Source organism: Lolium rigidum, chromosome 7 (genome assembly GCF_022539505.1).
Source record: "Lolium rigidum isolate FL_2022 chromosome 7, APGP_CSIRO_Lrig_0.1, whole genome shotgun sequence".
Classification (NCBI taxonomy): Eukaryota; Viridiplantae; Streptophyta; class Magnoliopsida; order Poales; family Poaceae; genus Lolium; species Lolium rigidum.
The window spans coordinates 142349489-142363287 of record NC_061514.1 but is presented as its reverse complement, the minus strand read 5'-3'; the positions used below and the strand labels follow the sequence as shown (position 1 = coordinate 142363287).

The 13799-nt window shown below is 47.4% G+C and overlaps 1 protein-coding gene across 1 annotated transcript; it reads left to right on the top strand.

Annotated features, from left to right (window-relative positions):
- Positions 1-3601: 3601 nt before the first annotated feature.
- LOC124669241 lies at positions 3602-4876 on the top strand. Its single transcript, XM_047205896.1, has one exon. It carries the CDS (start codon positions 3602-3604, stop codon positions 4313-4315), a length of 714 nt encoding a protein of 237 aa, XP_047061852.1. The 3' UTR covers positions 4316-4876.
- Positions 4877-13799: the final 8923 nt, after the last annotated feature.

Sequence of the window (13799 nt, the reverse complement as noted above, 5' to 3'; positions counted from 1 at the left end):
GTTGGAGGATCCAGCGGCGCGTAGGGTGTAGTTTGCTAACCCTAGACAGGATGTTCCGGGGATCAACCTCGTGTTGGTTTTTAGGCCCTATCTAGGATCGGCTTACGATCACCGTATGCGGCCGCGAGGCCCAATCACGAGTAGGACGTTCCGATTATGCGATGAAAACCCCAAATCGTAGTAGGTCGTTTTAGCTTTGCTTTGATCAAGCAGGACCACCATCTGATCGTACACCTCGTACGCATCATGGGTGGATCGGCTCTTTGAGCCGATTCACGAGACAACCCGAGAGCCGATCGAGGCTCGTATTTAATGTTTACGTGTATGCCATGCAGGAAACTAAGCGAGGCATTCTCCAACACCTTCCGACCAGGTATAGGTCGGGTGGCACGCCCTGCATCAGCATCGGACGTGCGTGCCGAAGGCTTTGCGGGCCGTCGCTCGGAGGGACCAGGGCCAGCCGCAGTCCTGGGAGATTCCCGGCTCTACGGTGTTGCCCGTCGCTGCCCGCTGGTGGGTTTCTGACCGCAACACCGATATAGTGAAGTTTTGCTGGCTGGCGCCCGTGGTTTTTCCCCCTTCTGTGTTGGAAGGGATTTTCCACGTTAAATCTTGTGTCCCCTGCGTGTATTCTTGTTTCGTTCTTCGTTATTTGCTTGTCGCTTTTATAACAATGACTACCACCTTTCTCGCCTTATTTTACGTTAGACTTCTGATGGTAACAAATACCTGTCTTCCGGAATGAGATCTCTTGATACTCTCATTGGTATAAAGATTTGTTTCATAAGATTGCGCATGGATAGTACTATAATCATATAACAACCTCTCATGGTATATCCGATAAAATTGGATCAGTTCAATACCATTGTTCTTATCAACAATCTACTCACATTGTTGTCGGTATTACCAATACTCATGATTAGGAAAACATGATCATCAAACAACAAATGAGCTATTTCCTGGAGGCGGGACTAGGAACACTTGTTCGTTCATTCTTATACACGTGCTCATGAGTTTTCCTTTGAATCTAATATTCAAGACACAAAGTAGTTATTGCATATTAGAATAAACTTTAAGCACAAAAATTGGAGTCTAATAATGAACACTTTATTATTGCCTATAGGGCATAACTCCTACATTGAACATGAGCTAATCCCGGCCATATGCACTTACTTCAAAATCGTAACATAGACTTCTAAAGCATGACACCTATGGCAACCTGAAAGAACATGGTTTCCCTAACTCTAGACACAGCTACCATTCTTGATAGCACCAACTTCAAACTGTTACGACCACTATTGAAACCCAATGAGGGTCCGATAACTTAGTTCATCCAAGTTCTCAACCCTCAAACTAGATGCAAATTTGTGTACTTGCGTCTTCTAGTCTGTATCACCAAGAATAAGTCGAGGTATCCGAAAGAGATTTACAAGGCTAATTGTAACTGAGTAATCATCAAGATTCATCGAACACTTTTTTTATATTTTACCCCTCTTTATATTGTACGGTGTTTCTTATACTCAATGCTGCCATTGGAGCCTCTAAAGGCGCAAAAACTATCTATAATATAGCTTATATCTTCAAGTCATTCTTCATTATCAATTTGTAGGGATCGACAACCATTGATTATACAATGTTTTTGGAACGATGCACATGTATATAGTTATAAACACATTACCTAGTGAATCATTTGTCATTAATCATAAAAGAGCACCGAGGGGACTAGGTAAACTTTCACAATACCCTCTCACCAACTCATGATACAAGCTTTTAATATTAGTTTCGACCCAATGAATAATCCTTAGCAATCACTCACAAGTAATACCATCATTGTTATATGGTGTTTATGCCATCAATTTCCCACCAAGATTGTTGAAAAGAGATTGAAAATAAAAAATGGAATGTTACCATTCAGAGGATACAAATACCACATGATACATGATTAATGACCTATATTTATCTAATACATAATCATTTCCACCAACCTCTTCGGCGGATAGGCCACTAAAACTTTTCATTTAGACACTTATCGAACACGCCATTTGCTACTCTCGGATAGTACTTCATTTAGAAAGACGATAACTCAATAATCTCAAGCATTAGTTACATTAACAAGATAGCCACAATCTTTGGCATAAATGGGTCAAAATTAGATGGTCTTGATGCCAGCTCTCGACGGTTACCTTCATAGACTCGATCCATGGTTCTTATCTTTCTGAACGACCAACAAACGAACCATTCTTTGTTAGCAACCATTCAATCCTTCCAATTATCATTTTGGAGGAAACATTACTCCTTGCATCGAACCTATATGTAAGCCTGATTGGTTACAACTTATTCCACACCTTTACCTCTAAAACATATCCCATTCCGCTAAGATTCCGTCAACACGATAGTCTCTAGCTATCTTCTCCAAACAATCAATGATTTTAATATTTCGGTTACCACTCATTGAAATTTATCAAATATATTTATTTTCAAGGAAGCCCCGCTCCTCACCCAAATCTAGATGATATCTTTTTAGATCCGATCTAAGTTATCACGCTACTATCCGCCAAATAATATTAACTACGTATGTAGCTAATGCTTTGAACACTCTGGTTGTCGATTATCCAAGATTTTTTTAATAGTTTTCAAAGGAAGATGTATCTCTTGCACCAAACTCGTGTATGAGCCAAGTTACGAGCAATAAGTATATACCACCCATCTCCCACTTTGTTGTATTGGTTTTACAAGGTTGTTGCATAAGATACCTTTTGTTATTGCGGTGACTATTTTTTTTTTTGCGAATAGTTATTGCGGTGACTTGGTAATTTTGTTGCGGTCAAACTAAATGCTTTGTTCATGCACCTATCCATTATCTTTAGAATTTTCTTCGTTTGATCCATCTTGATGGCATCTAAATCGTAGCAAGAGAGTGAGCCATATGGCTCGAATGTCCATCTCGGGGACCGTGTACATCATATCTACCCTACTCATGTAGGGGTGCTTCGTACATGCATTCTGCTAGTCCTGGAGGCAATGAAGAAGAAGCATGCAAGTGAATCACACGGGTATGGCCTATGGAGCAACTGAGCCTGCCGATCAGATGTCTTGATCAGCCAGCGTGCGCATAGCCATTCTCAAAACATTGTTGGAATTGACAGATTCTAATCCAAGAGTCTCAGTACGTCAAAAAAAAAATATCCAAGAGTCTCAGAATCATACGAACCATCAACGACCTGCGGAGTTAGTTTAAGATTCACCGATGGATGCATTTAACCTGATCGAAAAGCAAACCAAATTCATCAATCCAACGGATAGTATAGTACATTGCCCAGATTCAATCCATCTTCCTTATCTCCACCATCCGTATCCGCCACGTCCCCCGCCCCCATACAACAGAACAGAAACGGTGGGTGGGTGGGTGGGCTCGCCTCGCCTCGCGTCGCCGCCCATAAAAATCCAAACTTCACCACCAGACCTCGCCTTGCCTTCTCCTCCACCGCCGCTGGGGCCCGAGCCCGCCCACGGGGCCCTCGATTCAACCCGCACCCGCATGCGCGCGCCTCCCAGTCGTCCCTGAGCCCTGAACCCCCCGCTGGCCGGAGCGGCGCCCACCATGGACGACTACCGCCCGCGCCGGTCGCCGGCGACCGAGCGCTTCGTCGGGCTCTTCTCCTCGCCCTCCTCCTCCCCCACGGAGCCGTCCTTCATCGCCGGGGACGAGTTCCACGAGGACGACTTCATGTTCTCCTCCTCCGACGCCGCCGCCGCCGCCCCGCCCGACGACAGCCCCGCCGCCCGGGTGCCGCACGCCCACCTCGGCCTCCTCGCCGCGCTGCACGACGGGGACAAGCGCCTGCTGCTCCGCCGCGGCGCCGCCGCGTCCGACGCCATCCCGGCCGCGCTGCTCCGCCGCAAGGCCACCATCGCCGCCGCCGCCGCCTCGGCCTCATCCGGCGGCGGCTCGCTGTCCCCCACCCAGCCCCCGCCCTCCGCCGCCTGGGCCATCCCGGCCAACCCGCGGCCCAGGAGCCGCGCGCCCGCCCCGCAGTACCACCAGTCGGCCCCGGTCAAGGTGCCCGTCCGCCCGCCCCGGAAGCCGGCCATGGACAAGTGGGACGAGGCCGCCGCCGGCGACGACGAGGACGAGCTCCGGCGCGGGGACGCCGCCATGCTGCCCCCGCACGAGATGGTCGCGCGCGCGTCCGCCGGCGGCGCCGGCCCCGTCGCCCCGTTCTCCATGCTCGAGGGCGCCGGACGCACGCTCAAGGGCCGCGACCTCCGGCGGGTGCGCGACGCCGTGCTCCGGCAGACCGGGTGGCTCGACTGAATCCGGCGAGGTGATGTGGCTCTTTCTGCCCTTTTGTTCGCCTCAGAGTCGTAGATTCGATACGTTAGGATATAATTCTACCTACCTAGTGGGTTCGTGTTGTAGATCGAGAGGGGAAACCAGAAAGTATGTTGAGTTTTTTGTTGGGTGCAACTGCTTGCAATTTTTGGTATCTTTGGCAATTGGAAAGGAATGTGACTAATATTATTACTGTAAGTTTCAACAGTAATAAGAACCTGTGTCTGTGAACTTGGAGCTCTCTGGAATTCAGGAGGAGGGGCAATTTTTGTCAACGGTGATGGGTTTATCGACAATTCTCAATGCCTGTCTATTGCTATCCAAAATTTGCTTCAGTTTGGTTTTCGTCTTGTGATCGATAGCACTCCATACATACCTGCTTATGCTTGCAAATGCATCTGATATGTATGTAGGTTTGTGTGATATCATCTGAACTGGAACCAATGTATCAACTTAGCGACCAATTATGCTACTTTGTCCGAAAGCATTGCCGTTTATGTTGTCCTGGGAAGAACATCGGTTGGTGATTGGTGCCAGTATTCTCCAAGCATAAGAAATTCTAGTATTTAGTCTTATTTTGAGACCTTTTCGTAATAGTGCTTCTCTAAACTTGAATTTCTTTTATTTGGCGTCACAATGACTTCCGTTCTGAAACAAAACTGATTGCTATGTTTAGGTGTACCAGTATCCTGCTTACGCTCTCAAATGCATCTGCTATGCATGTGGGCTTCTGTGATGTTATCTGACCTGGAAGCAATTTATCAACTCATCGACTAATTATGCTACTAGTTTTTTAGAAGTAGTGGGAAGAACATTGGCTGCTGACTGACTGGTGCCAGTATTACAAGCATAAACAATTCTACTACAGTACCTCTGATCTAAATTAGTTGTGGCAGGTTCAATGAACCTAGACAGATTTAAGCAACATTTTTCCCAAATCTGCGACAGTTAATTTGTATCAGAGGGAGCAGTATTTGGACCTTTTCTTAGTACTCCCTCCGTCTACAAAAGCATGTCGAAGATTTGTCAAAATTCGGGTGTATCTATACACTAAAGAGTGTCTAGATATATTCAAATTTAAACAAACTTTTGACATCCTTTTATGGACAGAGGGTAGTAGTACTTCTCTACTCTTGAATTAAGAATGTCTTTTAAAAGGTTCATTATTACTAGGTTTGGCGTCACAATGACTGATTGCTATGGCTTTTTAAAAATAAAACTGATTGCTATGTTTAGGTGTAGTATTCTGGTGGCAGCCACCTTGTCTTATCCGACAAAAGGGATAAACACCAACAACTTCTTTGAACCATTGAATGAAATTTTCTCTTTCATTGTCATAGTTATGCTTCGCTGTAACACACAATGCTGCTAGACGCTAGGTGTATATATGAGAACGCATGATCTTTCTTGAATGCTTGTTAATGCGCTCTATTTTCTGCTCACCTTAGTGTTTTCAGTATCTCCTACTGCTGTCAATTTCAGTTCACTGTTTGTAGAGGCTGAGATCCACATCTGATGCTGGCATGCTGCCCTGTCAATTTACTTATTTAGGGAGGGGCTTAGGGATGCCCTGGACCATGCACTTCATTGTTCTTTAACTTGCTACACCCATCAGAGAGTTCAAAACTTCTGCGATATCCATGTAATTTCAGCAAATGCGAAGTTGGTTATACTGATGCATGTTGTGTAGCATTGATCGTCCGTATCTGGTCTCATTTCGAGTTCTGCTTGAGCAGTCCTGGTGATTGATGTTTGTGTTCAACATTGGAGAAAAACAAAATGATCGTACGTGGGAGCTGGGCCCGGTGCTTTCTGTGGATAATGGGTTTGCTGGGACGATTAGGCTAAGATTTGGACTGTGAACCAGTCACTTTGTTCCACTTCCAGTGCTACTTTGATGGGGGGGTAAAGTTTGTTCTGCTGCCTTTTTCTAGCCGGATCTTGCTTTGTTCCTCTTTCCCGTTGTCAATTCCAGATTTGGGTGCAGTGCTTTCTTAGTCAAATGCCGGCTGAACCCGATTCTCCTTGCCAGCTGACATAGGCATCCCAAATGGGCCTGCCTAATATAGTACCCGGGGTTTATTGAAGGCCCACTACCCGAAGAATAAGAAGACTCGAGAGCCCAAGATGTATTTAAGGAAAGATAGAGTTGTAATAGGAAGTGTTGTTTGTAATCTGGCGGGATGAGTTAGAAACCATCCCGGACTCCGTAATCCTTGTATAGTACGAATCCCTCGGCTCCACCTATATAAAGGGGGGTCGAGGGACGAGAAGATCATCGAATCATTGTCCGCAAACCCTAATTTTCATATTCGTCGAGTACTTTTCGATTGAAACCTTCGAGATCTACTTGCCCTCTACTTCTAACTAAACCCTAGCCCATAATCCATAGGCATTGACAAGTTAATCCCTTGTCAATTGGCGCCGTCTGTGGGAATTAGAGGCGTAAGGATCTGATCTCGATGGCACGTTCAAGATCTTCGACATCGTCAACCGGAAGCAACACTATGGATCGAGGTAAACAGATCGCTACTGGTCCTGTCGATTTTGTTCCTCACCCACCCTCCCGTTTGGATGCATATGCGTATCTAGCGGAGCCCTTGGAGATGACGTTCGGAAGGTTCCACTTTCGTGTCGAGAAGGAAGGATCGTATCGTGTCGAAATTCCGATTTCGTCGGGATCGTCGGCGGTCGATTCTGAATTTTCAAGCTATGCATCATCAACCGAGTCGAAAAAGAAACTTCGGCAACACGCTACGTCGACACCGGAGCAAGAGAGAAACTCGCCAAGATCTCCGGCAACACATCGGTTGGGTCATCCACGGACTCATATATAAGCAATGGCTCAAGCGATGTCGACGATTACGACTTCATCGACAAATCTCTCACGATGGGCAAGGTCTTCATCAATCTCAACAATGATGTCACCGAACCCAACATAGATCCGAATACAAAATATCATCGGATTTATGCTATCGAAGATCAAGAGGAAACATCGGAGGCTTTCGACCAATTGGGAAATCCTTTTGTCGATCCCTCGGATCTAAGGAGAGGTATGGGCACTAAATACGACGGGCCCACACCACGCGTCGAGTTCAACTTCCACAAGCAGCACTGGGATAGAGCGGCAAAAGCCATAGATGGTTCGGAACCAATGACGACGACAGCTACGAGCTCAAGAACTACAAGCTTATCAATATATGCTCGCACGAACTGCCCGAGAAATAGAAAAACGAGACGGCTGAGTTGAACGAGGAGAAAGGAGGCAGCTTACGCATCCGAGCGGGAGAAGGGCGGATCTAAGTGGACAATCTAGAGTTTCGGGTGATAGCCACGGAGAGGCTCGGAACGAGAGGAAGATCAAGGTTACAACACATACCCGAAGCGAAAGAGAGCACTTGATTCAAAACCTCGACATGTCTTTTATGACGATAGATACAAGAGGAAATATTATCCCTAAGACACCGGAAGGCTGGGTATATGGCGACACAAGCCTACATCCTAGCATCCGGACCACCCCGGGAGATCCAAGGGAAACATTATACAACATGGCGTTAGCGGGGGTTGGAGCTATGGGGACGGCGTTCGTAGCAACGCCTCCCGGAAGGAGCGAGCAAGGCAAAATAGTCCACGACTGCGGTAGTAACGGCGGCGGCGCCGGAAGGACCAAGTGGAGCAAGAGACACAGGAGTGCAAGCAAGGGTCGACGGAGCAAGGCAAAGCGGAAGAGATCATCGGCGGTCCCGGAGCTTAATGACGAGGATATGTGCGGTCTACCGTGCTTCACGAGAAGAGTCCGAAAAACTCGAGTCCCCTCGGGATTCAAGTTACCCGATCACTTTAAAAGTTCGACGGCTTGCAAGACCCGGAGGACTGGTTGATAGATTACCTCGAGACGGTGAAGCTAGCTGGAGGAACTAGAGCAACGGCGATGCAAAGTATTCGGGTGCACTTAAGTGGAGCCGCACGATCTTGGATCAAAAAACTTCCGCCAGGATCCATCGACAGTCGGGAAAGTTTCGAGGACGTTTTCGTCAAGAACTTCGGATCCACATGCAAGAAGCTCGCATCGTTGGAAGAGCTACGGGCGTGTCGACAAAAGCAAGATGAGTCAATGAGAAAGTACATCCAAAGGTGGAACATCATAAAAAACTCGGCGAGAAAATATATCCGACGAGAGAGCAATAGATGCGTTTGTCGCGAGGAATCAGGCGCGGAGATTTTGTCGAGGACTTAGGAAGGACCAATCCAAAAACGAGTATCCGCGTTGATGGAGATAGCAAATAAATGGGCGGACGGAGAAGACGCTGTCCACAATAAACGACACAGGTCGCCGGAGGAGGACCGTGGTCGAAATTATCGGACGAGGCGACGATTTCCTCGGCGGTATCCGAATTACGACGCCCCGGGGCAAATTTCGGCGGGATTTCGGTCAAATACGGGAGCAAGCAACAGAGATGATTATCGGAGAAGCAATGAGCGGCGAGGCGATAGTAGGGACGACTCCGTAACGAGGCAAAATAGTGGGCCGAGGTTTCCACGACCTTTTATGTCTCCCGAAGAAATGTTGAACGGACCGTGCCGGATGCACTTCTTCCTCGACAGAGCAATGGGAAAAGACGGTCGGGACACCTACGGAAGGATTGTCGAAATTTCCAAGCAATGTTCGGATGTGCGGAAAACGCTCACGCACGAGCGAGCACGAGAGGAATCCTCGGGAGCCTAGGAGCGAAGTTCATCTACCGCCACCTCCCACGATTACGAAGGCAATCAACACCAGCTCGGAATAGCGGCAGCACCAGACACCACCACCCTATGTTGATCCTAACTCCAACGGAGCAGGTGTCGATGATTCGGAAGGGAAGGCCATCCAATAGAGCTCAAAAAGTAATCTCGCGACGAGTGTTCATGGCAGAGAAAATGCCTCCACCAACGAGTTGAGTACCTTAATTGGTCGGGACAAGACATCGGCTTCACCATAGCGGACCACCCGCAGCAAGTTCCTCGACCGAGGCGGTCGGCACTCATTACGCCGGCGGTTATCGCAGGATTTGACGTTTCTCGAGTATTCATAGATGGTGGCGGCAGCTTAAACCTCATGTATGCGGATACATTGAGAAAGATGAACATATCCTTAGCAAACCTGAAGCCAACGGACACAAGGTTCCACGGCATCACACCGAGAGAAACCAAGTTACCCATTGGGGAAGATCAACCTCGACGTTCGGTTTGGAACCCGAGAAAATTATAGAATCGAAAAGCTGGAGTTTGAAGTCGTGGATTTCCCATCGCGAGTACCACGCTTTGTTGGGACGACCAGCATACGCTAGATTTATGGCGAGTACCACACTATACATACCGTTATGGAGATTGCCTGGACCCAAGGGACCAATCACGGTCAAAGGGAGTTTTGCTTTAGCTGATAAGTGCGACAAGGATTTCCATCGATTGTCAGAAACCTTCGGGATGCAAGCGGAATACTTGGCGTCGAAAAGCATGACTGATTACGACGTACTGCCAGACGTCGGAAGGCCAAACAAGGAAGCAACTTTCAACACAGAGAAAAATTCTAAGGAGGTGCAAATTCACCCGACAGATCCAAAAAAGACGACATCCATTGCAAACAACATGGATATCGCATAGGAAAGCGCGCTCGTCGAGTTCCTCCGTGAGAACTGGAAAATCTTCGCATGGTGTCCAGGCCGACATGCCGGGAGTACCCGGGGAACTTGCCGAGCACCACCTAAATTTGGATCCAACGACAAAACCAATCGGACAACCTTTGCGGCGTTTTCGGAACCAAACCGCAAATCCATGCTATCGAAATAAATCGACTAGAGGAAGCTGGTTTTATCGGAGAGATATCTACGAAGCCACATGGGTAGCTAACCCGAGTGATGGTGCCAAAGAAAAACACGACAGGTCCTTCGCATGTGCGTCGACTTCACGTGTCTCAACAAACATTGCCCTAAGGATCACTTTCCCCTCCCAAGGATCGATCAAATTATCGACTCCACGGCGAGTCTGTGAACGTCTTTCCTTTTTGGATGCATACTCTGGTTATAACCAGATCAGATTAAAAGAAGATGATGAAGCCAAAACAGCGTTTATTACACCTTATGGCGTGTTTTGCTACAAGACAATGCCCTTTGGTCTAAAAAACGCGGGAGCAACATATCAGAGGATGATGCAGAAGTGTTTAGCAACACAGATTGGGAAAAACGTGCAAGTATACATCGATGATGTCGTCATAACATCAAAAAAGGGGACAACGCTGATCGAGGATCTCAAGGAAACTTTTGACAACCTCGACAAATTCTGCCTCAAGCTGAACCCGACGAAGTGTTCTTTGGCGTCCCGGCGGGAGAACTTCGGGGTTTCTAGTTTCAGCAAGAGGGATTGAAGCAAATCCCGACAAAATACAAGCCATAGTAACAATGAGGAAGCCAACAAAGTTGAAAGAAATACAGCAGACTAGCTGGGCGAGTCGCGGCTTTGAGCGGATTCGTCGCCGGGTTAGGAGAAAAAGCGTTACCATTTTATGCGCCGATCAAACAAGGAGATAAATTCCGGTGGAACGAAGAAGCCGATAGAGCTTTCGAGGATGCGAAGCGAAAAATATCGACACCACCAATCCTGGTGGCTCCAAAGGAAAAGGAACCTCTCCTGCTGTATATTGCAGCCACACCCCAAGTGGTTAGCACGGTGTTAGTTGTCGAAAGAGAAGAAGAAGGGAAAATCCATGGAGTACGGCGACCAGTATACTTCGTCGGCGAAGTCTTGTCCCCCTCAAAACAAAGGTACCCTCGGTACCAAAAGCTAGCATATGGAGTGTTCACGACGGCACGAAAATTGCGCCACTATTTTTCGGCACACCCGATCATAGTGGTCAATGAAGCTCCTTTGTCAAATATACTTGAATAACCCGGAAGCTACGGGTCGTGTCTCCCTTTGGGGAATAGAACTTTCCCCTCGGGACATCACGTATGAAAAAAGAAAAGCAATAAAGTCGCAAATACTACCGGACTTCATCGCGAGTGGATGGAGTTGCAAAATACGGGACCCCGGATTTATCGAGAACCCGGACTATGAACTTCGATGGGTCCAAGAGGCTTGAAGGGGCTGGCGCGGGAGTAGTACTCATATCACCCGAAGGCGACAAGTTGAAGTACATCCTTCGGATGACGTTCCCTAACGCATCTAACAATGAAGCGGAATATGAGGCTCTCATACACGGGATGAAGATGGCGAAAGCACTGCTGAGCAACTCGACTAAAAATCTTTGGCGACTCACGGTTGGTAGCTCGGCAAGTTATGAACCAATGTGACGCGAGTCAATGATAGCATGATGGCATACAAGGAGGTGTACAATGAGCTCGAGAAATTGTTCGATGGATGCGAAGTAAATCATATTAGCGAGATTGAGCAACGACGAAGCCGACGTTCTTGCAAACATCGGGTCGCGGTGCCTTGCGGTCCCACCAGGTGTATTTTGGGAGGAGATAACGAGAGAGATCCACCGAGACGACAAAATCAAAAAAGAAGGAGAAAAAACCCTCGGGGGTTATCAAGGAGAAGCAAGAGGAAGAAGAAGAGGAGCAAGACCGGTCCTAGTAATACGGATACCATGGATGCAGCCATACATATCATATATCCTCGGGAAAGAAATACCAGGATGACCCGGTTGAGGCAAGGCGAGTAATCCGACGCTCCAAAGCTTTCACGGTGGTTAAAGGAGAATTATATAAGCGAAGTATTTCGGGCGTCTTGCAAAGGTGCGTTACACCCGAAGAAGGAAAAATAATTCTAAAGGAAGTACATGAAGGAATATGTGGCCACCACGCAAGTAGTCGAGCTATCGCAGCCAAGGTTTTTCGGGCGAGGATTCTCTCGGTTGACGGCAATAGAGGACGCTAAGGACATAGTGCGAACTTGCGACGCGTGTCAAAGGTTTGCCGCAAAACCTCACTCTCCGGCGGCAGAGCTAGCACCAATACCTTTGTCATGGCCCTTTGCACAATGGGGACTCGACATGGTTGGTAAGTTACACAAATCGTCGCCCGGAGGAAAGGAATACATGCTAGTAGGCTGTCGACAAATTCACAAAGTGGATAGAAGCGAAGCCGATAAATTCACCGGACGGAGCATACTGCAGTAAAATTCATAAAAGACCTCGTCTTCGGGTTTGGAGTGCCCCACGAGCATCGTCACGGACAACGGCAGCAACTTCACGTCCAATGAATTCAAAGACTATTGCGAAGAGGTGGGTATCAAGCTGAACTTCGCATCGGTTGCACATCCTCAAACCAATGGGCAAGTCGAGAAAGCCAATGGCATCATCCGCAATGGCATCAAGAAGCGCTTGTTAGGACCACTAGAAAAAGCTCGACATACCTGGCTTGAGGAACTACCAAGTGTGTTGTGGAGCATCCGAACAACTCCAAATACAGCGACACAAGAAACTCCGTTTTTTCGGTACATGGAGCGAAGCGAGTACTACCAATCGAGATAGAGCACAACTCTCCACGTGTCGCGGAGTATGACGAAGAAACATCGAGAAAAGCATTAGAAGATGATGTGGACGCACTTGATGAAGCTCGAGATGAAGTATTGTCTCGAGTAACCAAATATCAACGAGGACTTGAAGAATTACCACGGTCGACGTTTGCGGCCAAGATCTTTTCAGGTGGGCGACCTAGTTCTTCGGCTCACGCAAAAAAGTCATGAAAAACTCGAGTCACCGTGGCTCGGCCCTTACATCGTCACGGAAGTAATCGGAGGAGGAGCATACGGGATAAAGGACAAGAAGACGGGGGTGGAGGAGCCAAACCCCCGGAACGTGGCGCAACTCGGGCGGTTCTACGCCTAGAGTCGAAATATAGTCCTTGTAAAACTTCAATGTACTTGAAACGCCCGCGAGTTTTCGAGACGCACTCTTTTCCTTTTTCGGGGCACCGAGTGGGGCCGGAGAAGGTTTTTAATGAGGCGGGCTCGCGGTGCTGCAATATAATAAAGATAGTGGCTATATCACCTTTTTCTTTGTCAACGCGACCAAAGTCATCGCCCGACGAATTTCAATATAGTTCATCGATAAAAGAAGAAAAAAATCTTGCCTTGGTATTCAAATACCTCGTGAGTCAATAAAAATACAAAATAGTACTCAGTAAAAGCTCGGGGGCTCATATCTGCCTTCAAAATATAAATGCCTTGGTCCACAACCTCGCAAATATACAAAAATAGTAAAAAGTCACCGAAACACTCGGGGGCTAGACAAATATAGAAATATAATGGTTGCTTTACAATATAGTTATGGACTACGAAGAAGAAATTTCTACAAGAAGCATATAATTAGTCTTGATTCAATATGTCATCAAGAGTAACTCTATTCTCTTCAGGAGCAGCACCAAGAAAATCGGCATAATGGCCATCGGCAAAAAAGTCGGCATCCATCCGAAGAAGGTCCTCA